At 42.3% G+C, this 19,545-nt stretch overlaps 1 protein-coding gene across 1 annotated transcript in view; it reads left to right on the top strand.

The window, feature by feature from the left end:
* Positions 1–487: 487 nt before the first annotated feature.
* The window catches only part of LOC121577829 (collagen alpha-1(I) chain), a 30,151-nt gene continuing 11,093 nt past the window's right edge, over positions 488–19,545 (top strand). The window contains exons 1-30 of the mRNA XM_041891754.2: positions 488–704; positions 2,376–2,576; positions 3,113–3,132; positions 3,511–3,546; positions 4,664–4,759; positions 6,402–6,473; positions 7,106–7,150; positions 7,578–7,631; positions 7,928–7,981; positions 8,441–8,494; positions 9,606–9,659; positions 9,920–9,973; positions 10,060–10,104; positions 10,470–10,523; positions 10,944–10,988; positions 11,112–11,165; positions 12,145–12,243; positions 12,534–12,578; positions 12,784–12,882; positions 13,356–13,409; positions 13,862–13,969; positions 14,298–14,351; positions 15,077–15,175; positions 15,644–15,697; positions 17,490–17,588; positions 17,808–17,861; positions 18,126–18,179; positions 18,670–18,723; positions 18,847–18,900; positions 19,171–19,215. Of these exons, the coding sequence (XP_041747688.1) occupies positions 623–704; positions 2,376–2,576; positions 3,113–3,132; positions 3,511–3,546; positions 4,664–4,759; positions 6,402–6,473; positions 7,106–7,150; positions 7,578–7,631; positions 7,928–7,981; positions 8,441–8,494; positions 9,606–9,659; positions 9,920–9,973; positions 10,060–10,104; positions 10,470–10,523; positions 10,944–10,988; positions 11,112–11,165; positions 12,145–12,243; positions 12,534–12,578; positions 12,784–12,882; positions 13,356–13,409; positions 13,862–13,969; positions 14,298–14,351; positions 15,077–15,175; positions 15,644–15,697; positions 17,490–17,588; positions 17,808–17,861; positions 18,126–18,179; positions 18,670–18,723; positions 18,847–18,900; positions 19,171–19,215 (1,992 nt within the window). The 5' untranslated portion in view covers positions 488–622. The remainder of the gene's footprint in view (positions 705–2,375; positions 2,577–3,112; positions 3,133–3,510; positions 3,547–4,663; positions 4,760–6,401; positions 6,474–7,105; positions 7,151–7,577; positions 7,632–7,927; positions 7,982–8,440; positions 8,495–9,605; positions 9,660–9,919; positions 9,974–10,059; positions 10,105–10,469; positions 10,524–10,943; positions 10,989–11,111; positions 11,166–12,144; positions 12,244–12,533; positions 12,579–12,783; positions 12,883–13,355; positions 13,410–13,861; positions 13,970–14,297; positions 14,352–15,076; positions 15,176–15,643; positions 15,698–17,489; positions 17,589–17,807; positions 17,862–18,125; positions 18,180–18,669; positions 18,724–18,846; positions 18,901–19,170; positions 19,216–19,545) is intronic.

Below are 19,545 nucleotides of genomic sequence, written 5' to 3'. Positions count from 1 at the left end.
CAGATAATTATTCAGATCCTTGCATTCTGATATTCCATAACACAAAGGTGTCTGCTGGAAAACATCCCCATGCAACAACATCATCTGAAGTTGCACAACCTAAACCCAGCTGTTACTATTCCACATCAAATAAAATCCTTAGCATACAACGCAATTGAAATAATGAAACACTTGATTGCATGTTCCAAAATGTTGATTTAAAAACGTTGCTGACACGTTGCCTCAAGTTGAATAGTCTACTATCAAGATTTAAATAGGGTTGAATATAGTTCGTTTGAATATGCAAAGTAAATCCATGGAGTCGGAAGATGACAGCCCCCGTGTTTGAATGTCCACGTTTTAACCAAAATGTGAACTCGTTTGACATGTTTTAACCCCCCGAACTGTGAAGGAGGGACTCCTTTCTCTTGAACATGTACAACTTATCTTCTGCTCCCAAGACCTCCCCAAAAGTTTGGCATATAAAAGCCCAGTTTACTCATTTGTTTAGGCAGTAGGGAGGTTCTGTCAGGGTCTGGATTGGAGTAACAAAGAACCGGACCCTACGTTTTATGGTTGGAGTCTGAGGAGTAAAACCAGGATTTCCCTTGCCTCAAAGAGTCTACATGTCTAATATTTAGACATGTTCAGCTTTGTGGATATTCGGTTAGCGCTGTTGTTAAGCGCAACAGTGCTATTGGCGAGAGGTCAAGGAGAGGACGATAGTAAGTATCACTTTATATGAGATTATGGGACAGGGACGCTCGCAGGAACAATTGGATAGCGCGTAAAAGGATGCTGCGCACTTTTCTTTTGTGTTTGGGATGTTGCAAATGATGCTTACCTATCCTGTGGGACACTTGGCGTTAAATTGTCAGCAAACATCATCAAAGGGGTTATACCATTGCTTTTGGAGCTCCGAAGCTCGATGCATTGAACAAGGATTTTATATTTTTCTGCTTCCATGGCTGAGTGTTCCCTGGCGTGCAGACACATGTTTAGTGCGCCCCTGCCCTCGCTGTTCACGCGCTATTTATTCCTTGTCCTCCGGCAAGGGGAATTCTAGCTGCTGCAAAAGCTTGGATGCGCAATGATGACATGATGTTCAGATGGAATTGGAATAAACTACAAATATACAAACCACTTGAAAAAAGTATATTACTGATGTTAATTAAATAAAAATAAGCAATAGGGACATATTTTTCTGAAAAAAAGCTCAGAACAAAAGTTAATTTGCAACTGAGGCCTATCACCAAAATCTAGGAATTATATTATGTACAAACGCAACAACGAATTATACCTGGACTGGAACGAGCTCCTGAAAGATTAGAAAATAGGAAAGCCACGCCTTATTCTTCATTAACCTACTAGTATAAATTGAAGTTTGTAACCTATTTAATAAACTCCATGGAATCTGCAAGAATACGTTTTTGCTTTAGAATAACTTTAAACCAGGGAGGCAAATTAAGTGAAAATAGTTTAACTATGACGTCTTCAGTGGAATTGTCTAGACATCAATTAATCAGATTGGATATAGCTAGGGGCGTGTGGCTCGTAGGATAATGTCATTGTACAGCCTGGGAGCGCCGCCATGTGGTACATATTAGAAATGTAGGCCTCATCACTAGAATTACAACACAAGGATAGGGCCCCACCCGAACCCCAGCCAGAGGGCCAAGCCTACAGGCCTGTCTGATGTTGACTATAGCATCACTTGTAGTTCAAAGTTCAAACAGAGGCCTTGGTAATTGCCATTACACATTATGCATGCCACAAAGCATTTGGAAACCTTTTTATGTTTCAAGGGGCCATTTTCAGCGACCACGTTACAACTTCCATTAGACATCCCCATGGCCTTTGGCCAATGCTGGTCTACTGCAAAGGCAACAACTAGTGCAATGCAATAGGACATTCAGTTAATTTATGCTTATAGTAGGGAGTAGTAGGGTCTCTGTGGGCTTTTTCTGAAGAATTCTCTAAATAGGCCTATATCTAAGAAATATCTAAAGGATTCTCAAGTTGGGCCTTGAGCCTTTGGGATCTTGGTAGGTCTAGGCATAGCCAAACTTAGACCTATATCATTAATTGAGGCCTCCTAGAATCCTACATTAGGCCTACCTGTGGCAGGACTTGAGTTTCACAGTCATGACTGGTTTGCTATTTTCTAGTTTTTCCTGTATTGTGTCATTTTTATTAAAAGAGGTTTGGGTTTAGCCTACACGTTAGAAGTAGTAGGCCTAAACAGTTTGTTCTGTTTAAATTATGTCTCATTTTTATCAGACCTACAGACAGTATAGGTACGTGCATTGTTTTACTTCTGAAATGATCACTTCTGATAGGTATATTTATTTGCCATGTGACTTACCTTGCGTCCCCAAAACTCTCCATCTTCCCAGGTGGATTCGGCAGCTGCTCGTTGGATGGCCAACAGTACAACGATAAGGATGTGTGGAAACCAGAACCCTGCCAGATCTGCGTCTGCGACAGCGGAACCGTTATGTGCGATGAAGTGATTTGTGAGGACACAACCGACTGCGCCGACCCTATCATCCCCGACGGCGAATGCTGTCCTATCTGCCCCGACGACTCAGAGGAGGGTAGCCTACCTTTGATGATCTTATACACCTGTGCTTTGTGGTAGCGTTCTGGCGCTGCCTAGTGGTACAAGTTGGCTGCAACGTTTCCAGTTATAGACAGAGGGGGACAAACCCCAAAAGGAACCGAGCAGGCCTTAGGCTACACCGGCCAGACTGGGCTGGCCATTACTTAGAATGCACTGTGGATACCTTATTGAGGATGAGCAGCAAATAATCAAATTGGATATTACTATTACTTCTCTTTTCCCTTCCACCTTCTTAATGAATGGATGAACCCTGTTCAATGCTGGAGATGTGGATGTGTAGATTCATTTTACACTCACATCCCCTCATATATAGGCCTAATCAGCATTAGGTCTGTGATGCCTTCACACTGCTGTATGGGGTCCAGCCATCATGCATTCATTGTCAACACAGTATTATTGTACATTGAGAATAATTGTTTTACATGATACTACTAGTACACAGTTCATGTTTGATATGAGTTTACAAGGGCTAATAATAATATTATATTTTCCTCTCAATTGATTTCATAGGTCCCACGGTGGTGCCTAAGGTATTTATGCACATTTTACCCCTAGGATTGATTTATGTCGGTGAAAATGTATTAGTGCATGACTGTTTTCATATTAACCTGCTTTTAGGCGTCATGAATGAGCCCATTATGTTCGTTATGGGTAATATTTGTTGAAATGTGCGGTGCATGCTATTCATTTCAGTTCATTCAAACTGTGATACCTTTCGAATGTGCTGTAGGCTTACCATTTGACCCTCCACCAAACAAACGTTCAATGCCTTTATTTGTGCTAGACCTAATGTACATGTGTACTGCCTGCGGTAGACCTACACCTCTCTCAGTAGACCTACACCTCTCTAATTGTGAAAGCAGCACTGCAGCACACCTGATTCTCCTTCTCTTGTTGTTCTCCCTCAGGGACCACAGGGAGAAGTTGGCCCCAAGGGTGATGATGTAAGTTTCAAGTTAAATTTAGGACATAAGTTTAACTTGAAGTTCAACTTGAAGTTGTTTCTTTTCTGGAATTCAATTGTATAGCTAGCTACGTGTCTATGGTTTAGTTGTTCCATGAGAGGCCTAAGGAAAAACATATTCTGGTATGGTGGATTAGTGTCATTGATTATTCTGACAAATCATGGCTTTGCGGAAGTGGTGCTTGAAGTGGAGGTTGGGATTTGAACTGTAAAGGATTGTAAACACAGCTGGACATTTAGGAAGGGGAGGAGCTGGAGATGGTCTTTGGCTTATCTGCTGCTTCTGTTCAGTACAGAATCAAATTGAGTAACTAACCAGTGAGATTAGGTTCTGAGTTTACACACCTATTGAACACACCTATATAAAATACCTATGGAACACACCTATTGAACACACCTCATGAACACACCTATTGAACTCACCTATTGAACACACCTATTGAACACACCTATTGAACACACCTATTGAACACACCTATTTAACTCACCTATTGAACACACCTATTGAACACACCTATTGAACACACCTATTGAACACAGCAAAGCTATTTTGCATTATAGTTTTTACAGTACAATGTTATTTTACTGTTTAACTTACACCAGTCTTTAAAAGTAAAGGTTGACATTAGTTTCTAGGGACTGAAATCGATTTTCCAAATATTCAACATATTGACCTATTGACCTTTGGTTAAACCTTTACCTTTGCAACACAGGTCAAATGTATGGATCATTGTTCCATGTAGGTTTGTAGCCCATGCTGCAGCCTCTACTCTTTGAGTTGCCTAATCAGCACTTGCATACCAAGCAGTGTTAATGATTTGAGACATTTTAAAGAAAGAAATCAACAAAGGCAGAATGTGATTCACGACATGCACTACTTCACCATTTTTAGGTCTATACCAATTCAAATATCATTTATCTTATGAAGTGCATTAGAAGATAGTCTTGATTTGTCTAATGCAGTGCACACAGAACTGTATTTATCTAAGTAACTCAGCCATGGGTTGTTGAAGGCTGAGCTGTTACTGAGTAGCTGTCTGTCCATCTCTCTGTCTCTGTTACTGACTAGCTGTCTGTCTGTCTGTACATCTCTCCAGGGTCCTGAGGGTGTTCCCGGTAACGATGGCATGGACGGCCAGCCTGGCCTTCCCGGTCCCCCAGGCCCCCCTGGACCTCCTGGCCTTGGCGGCGGAGTAAGTAACCTCCATGACAAAATAATATCCACTGCCTATTTCCTGTGGATATTGTCCAGTTACTACCGGTCTTGTACCAGAGTTATTCATGTCCAGTTACTACCAGTCTTGTACCAGAGTTATTCATGTCCAGTTACTACCAGTCTTGTACCAGAGTTATTAATATCCAGTTACTACCAGTCTTGTACCAGAGTTATTAATATCCAGTTACTACCAGTCTTGTACCAGAGTTATTAATATCCAGTTACTACCAGTCTTGTACCAGAGTTATTAATATCCAGTTACTACCAGTCTTGTACCAGAGTTATTCATGTCCAGTTACTACCAGTCTTGTACCAGTTATTAATATCCAGTTACTACCAGTCTTGTACCAGAGTTATTCATGTCCAGTTACTACCAGTCTTGTACCAGAGTTATTCATATCCAGTTACTACCAGTCTTGTACCAGAGTTATTAATATCCAGTTAATGCCAGTCTTGTACCAGATTCTAATTATTAGAATCAGGTGCGCTAGATTAGAGTTGGATTGAAAACCTACAGGATGGTAGTTCTCCAGGAACAGGGTTGAAGAGCTTTGGACTAGAAAGACTTGTTAATAGTGATAATAGTAGATACTAGCCCCATTTTATGATGAATTGTTGGATGTAGCAAGCAGTTTTTTCACCCTACATGACTAAAGCTACATCCCAAATGGCACCCTGTTCCCTATATAGTGCACTACTTTTGACCAGAGCCCATTCCCTTCATAGAACACTACTTTTGGACTATGGTCCCTGGTCAAAAGTAGTGCGCTATATAGGGAATAGGGTGCCATTTGGGAGTTTGAGTTACAGACAGTGTTATTAACAGTTATTCATACATATCTTCATACTGGCCCACGGGGGGCCAGTATGAAAAATGTATGCACTCACTAATTGTAAGTCGCTCTGGATAAGAGCGTCTGCAAAATGACTAAAATGTCAATTGGATCACTAAAAATAACCAATTATAAACATTACTTACAGACAGTGTTATTAACAGTTATAACCAATTATAAACATGACTTACAGACAGTGTTATTAACAGTTATAAACAATTATAAACATGACTTACAGACAGTGTTATTAACATATATAACCAATTATAAACATGACTTACAGACAGTGTTATTAACAGTTATAACCAATTATAAACATGACTTACAGACAGTGTTATCAACAGTTATAACCAATTGTAAACATTACTTACAGACAGTGTTATTAACAGTTATAACCAATTATAAACATGACTTATAGTATATACAGTGTTATTAACAGTTATAACCAATTGTAAACATTACTTACAGTACAGACAGTGTTATTAACGGTTATAACCAATTATAAACATTACTTGCAGACAGAGTTATTAACAGTTATAACCAATTATAAACATTACTTACAGACAGTGTTATTAACAGTTATAACCAATTATAAACATTACTTACAGACAGTGTTATTAACAGTTATAACCAATTATAAACATTACTTACAGACAGTGTTATTAACAGTTATAACCAGTTATAAACGTATTTAGATGTTTTGTCATCTCTATGTTGTATGCTTTAGAAACATCCAAAGCTAACCATTTTTAGAAACCAATTGATCATGTCTTTCCTTCCCTACAGAACTTCTCTCCTCAGATGCACCATGGTTATGATGAGAAATCCAGCGGCGGCCAGGCTCAACAGGGACCAATGGTACCAATGTATTTTTTGCTTCCTCTGTGCTGTTTAATACAGAGAGGGAAGCCACATTTCCAGGCTAAATTGAATTAAATTTATTAAATTTTTTCGTAAAAACATATACAGCAAGATATACATGTACATTGTATTCCCAGAGGATAGCACATAAAAGTACTAATTAAAACACTTTTTTTCCAAAATGGTCCTCGCTGAGACAAACCCCTTCAGGAGGGACAGTATCATAACTATACGAAACACAGCTCATGTATGCTATTGTGGACTGCTGCAATGCAAAACTGTCTTCACGAATGGCCAACAATGGTCTATTACCAAACATCTACAAAAATAGCTGTCAGAGTTACGCAATCACATAGCCAGACCCCAGGCAGACCAGATTGGTATTGGTGTTTTTGAAGAAGATCATGGATCCTGTCAACACAGTATATTTTATACTAAGCTAGTTATTAAACAGTAAGATGCTTTCAGGTTTGCAGTAGTCCTCTGGTAGTGATCGCTCACAATGATCAGCTATATATTTAATCCTTTAGATAACAATATCTCACAGAATCACTTTATCTCAATCAAAAGAGGTAAAGTACTGCTGGAAATGGATGACTTGATTCATTGGTTGTTGTGTTTTCCAACAGGGCCCAATGGGTCCCCGTGGTCTCCCTGGCCCACCAGGCAACACTGTAAGTATCCTCTCATTCATAATTTGATGTGTTGTCAACAACACCAACTTCACTCATCTCATTTTTATTTTAATCTGTCTTCAATATACCAGGTACATTCTAATGTCATCAGTTCCCTCTGACCATAATATGTCTATAGGTGTGAAAATCATTCCAGTTATAATTGTTTAAAAAAAATGGCAGTAGTATATTTATGTCTTAAAACACTACGTCTTATAGGGCCGGTTTCCCGGACGGAGATTAACACTAGTGTGGGACTACAAAGTATACTCAATGGAGAATCTCCTTTGAAAAAGCCTTTTAGTACATACAGGACTAGGATTCATTTGTTTCCTGGAAAATGTCCCATCATTTGTTATAATAATAAGTCTTATAGCTTATATACCCTGTGTCACATGGTCTGATCTGTGTTCATGTCCTCCGCCAGGGTCCGCCCGGTCATCATGGTCCCCCTGGCGAGCCCGGTGAGCCTGGCAGTGCTGTGAGTATACAAAAATTACAACTTCCTCTGCCTGTAAATATCAATTCACACACATTCTGAACGCATCACTTCCTGTCCATGACCATGTTGTAGTAGCCACCTCCCACGCCCACACACACAAACACTGACTATTCACACTCTCGTGTACATTATATTTCACTGAGCCCTGTCATTTGTGCTGTATTGCAGTCAGAATAACTGTATACTATACACCAGTAACCTTTGACCTTGACACAAAGCAACACACACACACACACACACACACACCTCCCTTCATGCTTGTTTGTTCCCTGTAGGGTCCCATGGGTCAACGTGGTACAATGGGCCCCCCAGGCAAGAACGGAGATAATGTAAGTAATGTTTTCATGATCTCAACTTTCCTTCTATCTCATTCCATTTGTCAGATCTGTAGCTCAGAAACCCTGATCATTAGTAAAGACAGTAAACAGAACTCACCGTAGACTTCCTCTAGTTTTCCTCCTTTGCGACTTACACCATAATATTTTCCCCCACTGTAAATATTCAACTTACATCATAACATTTCCCCCCACTGTATATATTCAACTTACACCATCATATTTCCCCCCACTGTATATTGACATGTTATGATTACATCATTGCATACATACTGTATTCATAATATATATATATATATATATATAATATAATCATAATATATGGAATTTTATCATCACTTTTTTATGCAATTTGTTATGCCACATTATTATCACTGTTTGCCATTAGCATTGTTCACAGTGAGAGAACCTCTCTGTCTCTCCATTAACCTCGCTCTCCTCTCTCCTCTGCAGGGTGAGCCTGGCAGGTCTGGTCGCCCCGGTGAGCGTGGCTCCGCTGGCCCTCAGGTGAGTGGCCCTCTAACCCTATAGATCAAGGGTCAGATGCGCCTATCCAAACAGACCTGGTTCTGATACCAAGTATGGGTTCCAAATGGCTCCCTGTTCCCTCTGCAGTGCCCTCAGGTCTCTGGTCAAAAGTAGTGCACTATATGGTGAATAGGGTGCTATTTGGGATGCAGCCCAAATATCAGTAAAGGACCTACAGATTGATCTTTAAAGTAGAGGACCTACAGGGTGGACTTTAAAGTAGAGGACCTACAGGGTGATCTTTAAAGTAGAGGACCTACAGGGTGGACTTTAAAGTAGAGGTCCTACAGGGTGGACTTTAAAGTAGAGGACCTACAGGGTGGACTTTAAAGTAGAGGACCTACAGGGTGGACTTTAAAGTAGAGGACCTACAGGGTGGACTTTAAAGTAGAGGACCTACAGGGTGGACTTTAAAGTAGAGGACCTACAAGGTGGATTTTAAAGTAGAGGACCTACAGGGTGGACTTTAAAGTAGAGGACCTACAGGTTGGACTTTAAAGTAGAGGACCTACAGGGTGGACTTTAAAGTAGAGTACCTACAGATTGATCTTTAAAGTAGAGGACCTACAGGGTGGACTTTAAATTAGAGGACCTACAGGGTGGACTTTAAAGTAGAGGAGCTACAGATTGATCTTTAAAGTAGAGGACCTACAGGGTGGACTTTAAAGTAGAGGACCTACAGGGTGGACTTTAAAGTAGAGGACCTACAGGGTGGACTTTAAAGTAGAGGACCTACAGGGTAGACTTTAAAGTAGAGGACCTACAGGGTGGACTTTAAAGTAGAGGACCTACAGGGTGGACTTTAAAGTAGAGAACCTACAGGGTGGACTTTAAAGTAGAGGACCTACAGGGTGGACTTTAAAGTAGAGGACCTACAGGGTGGACTTTAAAGTAGAGGACCTACAGGGTGGACTTTAAAGTTGAATTAGAACCATTCTAATAGATGAACATTAAAGTAAATAACCACTAATACAAAGTCAAGTTAGTTTCAGCACTGAAAAGACATACAGTACATGAAGAATGAAGACTGTATGGTTTATGTCTGTTATGTAGACGAGTCCACAACATTCCTTCTTCTTCTGCCCTACAGGGTGCTCGTGGAACCCCCGGAACTCCTGGCCTCCCCGGCATCAAGGGACATAGAGTGAGTAGTAGGAGGAGGGACATGAGGATGCTCCAGGGTGAAGTTTCCCCTAGGTTCAGATCTAGGATCAGCTTTCCCTCCCGAAATCCAATCCCTAACCATTAGTAGGGGAAATGTATAACTGACCCAAGAAAAGCGACTAGGGGCAACTTCACCCTAATCCCATGATGATATGACAGCCATGACACTACTACATTCCTGCATTAAACTCCTAATCGTACAGAATGACACCTAAAAATGCTCTTTGATTTCCTCCTCAGGGTTTCAATGGAATGGATGGAGCCAAGGGAGATGGTGGCCCAGCCGGCCCTAAGGTTAGAGGTCAATCTAATGATATCTATCACAATGTACGTCTATCGTTACCTGTACTGGAGAACTCATCTGTTCCCTCTGACCACAGGGAGAGGGTGGTGCCCCTGGATCCAACGGTAACCCCGGTGCTATGGTGAGTATCCTGTGCATCTGACAAATGCACTTTGATTTGAGTAATGCTCTCGTCTCAATAAACATATCAGAGGCCATTAACTCTTAGGAACTTTAAAGACATCAACCTGCCTTCCAGTAGTAGAAATTACTAAATAATGTCAGTTTTCTGAACAAACATTACGGTCCAGTAAAAGTAGCCAGCCATTGACATTGTTTAGTCATTACTGTACTCTCTAGCATTACAGAACTCTCTCTCTTCCTCCCCCTCTTCCTCCCTCTCTTCCTCCCCCTCTGCCTCCCTCTCTTCCTCCTCTCTTCCCCCCTCTCTTCCTCTCCTCTTCCTCCCTCTCTTACTCCTCTCTTCCTCCCTCTTCCTCTTCCCAGGGTGCTCGTGGTCTTCCTGGTGAGAGAGGCCGCCCCGGACCCGCTGGCCCTTCTGTAAGGACTGCACAGCACAACCTTCACTGTTCATTTGAGAGATTGATTGATTGATTGATTGATTGATTGATTGGTTGGTGGTTGGTTGGTTGGTTGGTTGGTGATTTATTGATTGATTGGTTGGTTGGTTATTGATTGATTGATTGGTTGGTTGGTGATTGATTGATTGGTTGGTGATTGGTTGATTGGTTGATTGAATTTATTGATTGAATGTAAGTATAACACATAACCACAACTATGAATAGCAGCAATACTGTAAACACTATCTAGAATGACACAGACAAGTCTGTGACTTGTTGTCATATAGTAAAAGTATTGCTGCAGTACAATAAATAACTAAAGATGTTCACCATGCCCATGTCTGGCTTTTGGAATATTTAGTAGGGAATGGTCATAACAGTGTAAAACCTCTTCCTCTAGGGTGCTCGTGGTAATGATGGTAACTCTGGTCCTGCTGGATCCCCTGTAAGTATCTTTATTACTGGTGACTAACCCTACCTGTCGTAGCAATTCAGAGTACACCACTCAGTGCCATGTGTTAGTCCTGACTGTGAATTTAACTAAATAATTTTTATTTGATCTCTTCAGGGACCCACTGGCCCATCTGGTCCCCCTGGATTCCCCGGAGGCGCTGGAGCTAAGGTATGTCATAGCCCCCACCTCCCACCCCCTAACTCCTAACCCCAAACACCTACCCCTAAACCCCAAACCCCTACCCCTAAACCCCAAACCCCTACCCCTAAACCCCAAACCCCTACCCCTAAACCCTAAACCCCAAACCCCTACCCCTAAACCCCAAACCCCTACCCCTAACCCTAATCCATTTGTTGCTTCCCAATTATCTCTCAATTGGATAGCATTGGAGTCAGTTTCAGCCATATTTCTTACGCCAGTCCTTTCCTCTGAAATCCATGAAGGGAAGTGAACAAGTGCAGTCTTGGGGCAGAAGGGCAGAGAATTAGGACCCAGATTGAGAACCTGATCTGATACAGGTAGTGGCCACCTGATGGCAGATTAACACCTCGTGGAACACCGCCGTCCTGTCTCTTAACTGTAGGCTACTGTAATATACAGAGCTCTATTAGAGAGGAAACAGTGAGAGACTACTGTAATGTACAGAGCTCTATTAGAGAGGAAACAGTGAGAGACTACTGTAATGTACAGAGCTCTATTAGAGAGGAAACAGTAAGAGACTACTGTAATGTACAGAGCTCTATTAGAGAGGAAACAGTAAGAGACTACTGTAATGTACAGAGCTCTATTAGAGAGGAAACAGTAAGAGACTACTGTAATGTACAGAGCTCTATTAGAGAGGAAACAGTGACACATAAAAACAAACAATGATTCATTATTTTCCTACATTCACACGCACACGCACACGCACACACACACACACACACACACACACACACACACACACACACACACACACACACACACACACACACACACACACACACACACACACACACACACACACACACACACACACACACACACACACACACACACACACACACACACACACACACACATACACACACACACACAAAACAATAACATCAGTCTCAAATGTGAACACCCAGCACCCTCCTAATGTCCTCTCTGCTGCCCCCTTTAGGGAGAGACCGGTCCTCAGGGAGGCCGTGGCTCAGACGGACCCCAAGGATCTCGTGGAGAGCCCGGTAACCCTGGACCCGCTGGTGCTGCTGGACCCTCTGTGAGTACTGTTGTACATGGTTGCCCTTACATGCTTATATTATTATTTGTCCTGGTTGCCTATGCTTATATGTCCTTATCTTATATATGTATAGGTCCTTATCTTTATATAGGTCATTATCTTTATATAGGTCCTTATCTTTATATAGGTAATTATCCTTATATATGTGTATATGCTTATGGTTACCCTCATAGTGCACCATTTAACCCCTGACCCCTGAAGTTTACTGTAATATAATGTCCCCCCCTCTCTTCCCCTCTGTTTCCCTCTCCTTTCCTGTAACCAAACAGGGTGCCCCCGGAAGTGATGGCCAACCAGGAGGAAAGGGTGCCACTGTAAGTATGACCCTTGTGGATACATCAAACTGATGATCTATGATTGATTATGTTCAAATGAACACTGGTAATACAATACATAATATACTAATGATAATAAATGCCATTTAGCAGACGCTTCTATGCAAAGCCACTAAGACTATAGTATGTGCATGCATACTGGTTGTGGAGCATTAACGTGTGTGTTCTCTTGTCTGTCCCATAGGGTGCTGTTGGTATCTCTGGTGCTCCTGGTTTCCCAGGATCCCGTGGCCCCGCTGGACCTCCCGGAGCTGGTGGTGGCCCCGGCCCCAAGGGTAACCATGTGAGTACCACTGTTACGATCACTATTTTGTAAATTGGTCAAATAGCATTTAATGTAAACGTTTGCAGCTCTGCTCCATTTTGTGCTGTGCTTGGACTGTTTTGATTGGTGCTGAGTATTGCTTTGTGAATTGGTACTACACAGAATTCAGTACAACACAGTAATTTAATGCATCTCTATGGGGGTATAAAAACTATGAAACGTTTGTGGCACTGCACTCAATTTTGTGATGTGTAGTATTGACCAGGAAGTAGTGGTGAGTGTTACCTGATGTGCAGAGGAGGCTGCTGAGGGGAGGACGGCTCATAATAATGGCTGGAATAGAGCGAATGGAATGGAATCAAACCATGTGATTGATATATTTGATACCATTCCACTTATTCCACTCCAGCCATTACCACGAGCCCGACCTACCCAATTAAGGTGCCATCAACCTCTAGTGCTGATGTGATTTCTGTGTTTTCCCCTTTCAGGGTGAGCACGGAGCCCAAGGCCCCAAGGGAGAGCCCGGTGTAAAGGGAGAGCCTGTAAGTTGGACCTCCATTATATATAACCTATGGAAACATCAACTTAACCATGTCTCAAAACATTTAGGGCCGATTTCCGGGACACAGATTAAGCAAGCCCAGTTGTGGACCAAAAAGCATGTTCACTGGAGAATCCCCAATGACATAGCTTTTTTGTCCAGGATTATGCTTCATCTGCGTCTGGGAAACCGGACCACAGGTCTCTAACCCAGGTATAGACACATGTTTCCTCTGAATGTATTGTTAGACAGATGAGTTTACTACAGGTCTCTAACCCAGGTATAGACACCTGTTTCCTCTGAAGGTATTGTTAGACAGGTGAGTTTACTACATGTCTCTAACCCAGGTGTAGACACCTGTTTCCTCTGAAGGTATTGTTAGACAGGTGAGTTTACTACAGGTCTGGTCTCATGTCTGAACCCTCTATCCCCTCCTCCTCTTTCTCCAACCAGGGTTCCGCTGGTCCCGGTGGCCCCCCCGGCCCATCTGGGGAGGAGGGAAAGAGAGGCGCCCGTGGTGAGCCCGGTGGAGCTGGTGGTGTTGGACCCCCTGGAGAGCGTGTAAGTAACCCCCCCCCCCCGACCCATCAGCCCCGTTCTTCCATGTCAGATACCCCTTCTCTGAAGTGCCCCTACTCATAGGAACTGTGTCCCTACACAGACAGATTCCTTTTAAAGTTGTGTTTTGTTATCTCCATGTGATTACAGTAAATTACCATTTCGATTTTGGAATATGAAAACCCAACAAACAACCATCAGTGCCTCAGTCACCATGTGCATACAGTAGAATACCTTGAATTCCCAGGGGACAGTGTTTGTCAGTCAAACCCTGACTTTGTGCCATGGTCCCCTGTGTAATACAGTGTGTCGGTCCTGTTTCTTCCAACAGGGTATGCCTGGTATGCGTGGTTTCCCCGGCTCTGATGGAGCTGCCGGTGGCAAGGTGAGTCTATAGTCCAATATAATAATAGTAATAATAATATTTAATAAACTGTAAACTATAAAGTCCATGTCTAAGAAACATGGCACCTGTTGTTTAGAGTAAAGCACCATGTTTGGCCATACATGAGATCAAGGAGCATTGGAAGCTTCAAAGCAGAACATTGTATTGAACCAAATTAAATTCAGCCGATAAGCAAAAACATCCTTATCTTTGAAGCTGGAATCCTTAATTGAAACAACAACAAAGCCGGCACCCCGCCTTAGTTTTGGTAAAAAGCTGAGGAATGGACCTGGAGAAATGTAACCACTCTCAGATGAATAGACAGAGCTATGGATGCAAGGACTGACCATCCATGATACCAACATTATAGATTGAACCATGTTTTGAGGCTATACAGTGTTTGTTTCCATTTACATTGTTTATAAACATTGGAGTAAAACAAGCTTCTATTTTGGGTTCTGATGGGGAGGACAGTTAAACTAAGCTCACGAGGCATTTAGAAGTTATGTTCTTCAAGAATCAATGGGTATGTATAATTAATTCATAAGTCCAAAAATGGATGTAGCAACTGCAGATTGTAACTTTAAATATGCTGACTGTATGTGTCCTGGTTGCTTGGTTACCCTCATAGAGCACTATTTAATCTCTGAGCCCTGAAGCTGACTGTAATGGTTACCTATCAAAACTTGAAACAGACATCACCAATTGATCTTCCCTTGTGATAGGGTGGCCCTGGTGAGCGTGGAGCCAATGGACCAATGGGAGCCCAAGGTGCCACTGGTGAGGCTGGTCGCCCCGGGGAGCCTGGCATGCCTGGATCCAAGGTGAGTGTCACCTGTCCACCTCTCTCTCTCTCTCTCTCTCTCTCTCTCTCTCTCTCTCTCTCTCTCTCTCTCTCTCTCTCTCTCTCTCTCTCTCTCTCTCTCTCTCTCTCTCTCTCTCTCTCTCACTCACTCACTCACTCACTCACACTCTCTCTATCTCTCTCTTTCTATCAGTCTCTCTCTCTTTCTCTCACTCACTCACTCACTCACTCACTCACTCACTCACTCACTCACTCACTCTCTCTCTCTCTCTCTCTCTCTCTCGCTCTCTCTCTTTTTCTGTTTCTAGTTTTTGATTATTATTTGTGTTCATTATCATCACCCACTATAACACCCACTATAACACCCACTATAACACCTGCTATAACACCAACTATAACACCCACTGTAACATCTGCTAAAATGTGTACGTGACCAATAAACTTTGATTTGATCTAATGTGTGCTCTTCTCTCCCTGCTTGCTGTAGGGTATGACTGGTAGCCCTGGCAGCCCCGGCCCCGATGGGAAAGTTGGCCCTGCTGTAAGTACTACTTCACCATAAACTCTATGCATACCTAATTACTATATTATTACGATGATATACATTACCGTTCAAAAGTTTGGGGTCACTTAGAAATGTCCCATTAAAATAACATCAAATTGATCAGAAATACAGTTTAGACATTGTTAATGTTGTAAATGGCTATTGTAGCTGGAAACGGCTGATTTTTAATGGAATATCTACATAGGCGTACAGAGGCCCATTATCAGCAACCATCAGTACTGTGTTCTAATGGCACGTTGTGTTTGCTAATCCAAGTTTATCATTTTAAAAGGCTAATTGATCATTAGAAAACCCTTTTGCAATTATGTTAGCACAGCTGAAAAATGTTGTGCTGATTAAAGAAGCAATAAAACTGGCCTTCTTGAGACTAGTTGAGTATCGGGAGCATCAGCAATTGTGGGTTCGATTACAGGCTCAAAATGGCCAGAAACAAATAACTTTCTCGTCAGTCTATTCTTGTTCTGAGAAATGAAGGCTATTCTATGCGAGAAATTGCCAACAAACTGAAGATCTTGAACAATGCTGTGTACTACTCCCTTCACAGAACCCAGCAAACTGTCTCTATCCAGAATAGAAAGAGGAGTGGGAGGCCCCGGTGCACAACTGAGCAAGAGGACAAATACATTAGAGTGTCTAGTTTGAGAAACAGACGCCTCACAGGTCCTCAACTGGCAGCTTCATTAAATAGTACCTGCAAAACACCAGTCTCAATGTCAACAGTGAAGAGGCGACTCCATGGTGCTGACCTTCTAGGCAGAGTTGCAAAGAAAAAGCCATATCTCAGACTGCCCATCTTAATATTTTATTTTTATTGGCCAGTCTGAGATATGGCTTTTTCTTTGCAACTCTGCTTAGAAGGTCAGCATCCCGGAGTCGCCTCTTCACTGTTGACGTTGAGACTGGTGTTTTGCGGGTACTATTTAATGAAGCTGCCAGTTGAGGACCTGTGAGGCATCTGTTTCTCAAACTAGACACTCTAATGTATATGTCCTCTTGCTCAGTTGTGCACTGGGGCCTCCCACTCCTCTTTATATTCTGGTTAAAGCCAGTTGGCTCTGTTCTGTGAAGGGAGTAGTTCACAGCGTTGTACGAGATCTTCAGTTTCTTGGCAATTTCTCGCATGGAATAGCCTTAATTTCTCAGAACAAGAATAGACTGACGAGTTTCAGAAGAAAGTTATTTGTTTCTGGCCATTTTGAGCCTGTAATCGAACCCACAATTGCCGATGCTCCAGATACTCAACTAGTCTCAAGAAGGCCAGTTTTATTGCTTCTTTAATCAGCACAACAGTTTTCAGCTGTGCTAACATAATTGCAAAAAGGTTTTCTAATGATCAATTAGCCTTTTAAAATGATAAACTTGGATTAGCAAACACAACCTGCCATTGGAACACAGGACTGATGGTTGCTGATAATCGGCCTCTGTATGCCTATGTGGATATTCCATTAAAAATCAGCCGTTTCCAGCTACAATAGCCGTTTACAACATTAACAATGTCTACACTGTATTTCTGATCAATTTGATGTTATTTTAGTGGACAAAAAATTTGCTTTTCTTTGGAAAACAAGGACATTTCTAAGTGACCCCAAACGTTTGAACGGTAGTGTATAATAAACTATATTGGCAAGAGGACATTATCGAGAGGATTTAACATGTTTTTACCGCCACGTCCCTTGGTCTAAAGTTGATAGTAGAAAATTCATTTTATTGGTTCAGTCAGAAGAGCACCAAACCCTTTGATAACCTGTATGATCCTCCTCTCCTGTAGGGTATCACTGGAAACGATGGTCGCTCCGGACCCTCAGGCCCCTCTGGAGCCAGAGGTCAGCCTGGAGTTATGGGATTTCCCGGACCCAAAGGACCTGCTGTGAGTAAACAAACAAACATACAAACAAATAAACAAAAGCATTCATTTTACTCCTAAATGTTTTTTACTAATTTTTTATTTTCACCACACCACAGTTGGTCTATTTCATATACTGAACACATGTAAATGAATGGTAGGGGTGGTGTATTCAGTGTGTTTCTGACTGAATACAATATGAATGTACAGTAAGAGTAAACATCGTCTGTCTCTTCCCTACAGGGTGACAACGGCAAGCCCGGTGAGAGAGGAGAAGCCGGAGCTGTTGGGGGTGTTGTAAGTGAAGCTATACTAAAACCTGAAACAGATAGGATCAATCATTCCAACTGCTGTGAGGGCTCGAGAGAGAAGTAGACTTACATGGACTCAATAAAACATGGACTCAATAAAACATGGACTCAATAAAACATGGACTTAAGTCAACATTTTTTTACTTGTCCATGTTGAATCAACTTATCTCAAGTCTGAAGAGGGCCCTGTGTCTATAGGCCACTGTGTGTGTTCATGGGTTTGTAATATATGGCATCTTCTTGTTTCTAGGGCGCCCCTGGCAAAGATGGTGACTCTGGTGCTCCCGGACCCCAAGGCCCTGCTGTAAGTATTGACACATCTCTTTTTTAGAATGAATGGCACATTTAGCCACATACATCTACAGTACATTGACACATTCTGTACAGTCCCTTGTAATGAAATTGAGACACATACTGTATGAATTCATTCATGAACCACCCTAACACCATACTGTATGAATTCATTCATGAGCCACCCTAACACCATACTGTATGAATTCATTCATGAGCCACCCTAACACCATACTGTATGAATTCATTCATGAGCCACCCTAACACCATACTGTATGAATTCATTCATGAGCCACCCTAACACCATACTGTATGAATTCATGAATGAACCACCCTAACACCATACTGTATGAATTCATGAATGAACCACCCTAACACCATACTGTATGAATTCATGAATGAACCACCCTAACACCATACTGTATGAATTCATGAATGAGCCACCCTAACACCATACTTAAACAGTGCACTGATATACTGTACGTTTCCCGTTTGTGTTCCAGGGAGCTCAAGGAGAGAAAGGAGAGGGAGGCCCCGCTGGTCCTAACGGATTCCAGGTAGGTTACCAACCACAATTCTTACCTCTGCTATCATTACTTGTCTATATATTCACATTTTCAACCAATAATGTTACATGTTGACCTGAAATCTCAACCATACCTCTCCCATCATCCCTATAGGGTCTGCCTGGGACTCAGGGAGCTGCTGGTGAGCCTGGAAAGGCTGGTGATCAGGTAAGTAGTGCCTTGGATCACAGAGATCCAGTAGGTTCCTGATGTAATTCTATGCCCTCCATGACATATTGAATTGATGGACAATTAGACCCCTATAAGCTGCTGGAAAGCACATTTCTACCCAAATGCAGTTGTTGAAGTGTAATCAGACACTATCTAGCAATACAGTTAATCATGTAGCAAATGTTGCTGTAAAGAGGGCTATAAATGCATTTGATTGATTGATTGGTTGATTGATTGATTGCTCCCATCTCCTCTGTCGCTCCACAGGGTGTACCTGGTGAGGTTGGAGGTCCTGGCCCCAGTGGATCCAGAGTAAGTACAGCATATTACAGCAGATGGATCTGAGCTCCCGGATCTATCTCTAAGCTGCCTGCTTCAGTAGCTGTTCCATTACAGACATGATGTTCACAGATCTTCTCCTCCTCTTCTCATCTCCTCCTCTTCTCATCTCCTCCTCTCCTCCTCCTTTCCTCCTCCTTATCTCCTCCACATCTCCTCCCCTCTTCTCTTCTTCTCCTCACCTCCCCTCTTCTCCTCCTCTCCTCCTCTCCTCCTCCTCATCTCCTCCTCCTCTCCTCTCCTCTCCTCTCCTCTCCTCTCCTCTCCTCTCCTCTCCTCTCTCCCCCCCTCCTCTCCTCTCCT

This window comes from Coregonus clupeaformis, chromosome 1, assembly GCF_020615455.1.
Source record: "Coregonus clupeaformis isolate EN_2021a chromosome 1, ASM2061545v1, whole genome shotgun sequence".
NCBI lineage: Eukaryota > Metazoa > Chordata > Actinopteri > Salmoniformes > Salmonidae > Coregonus > Coregonus clupeaformis.
This window is presented reverse-complemented; position numbering and strand designations above follow the sequence as displayed.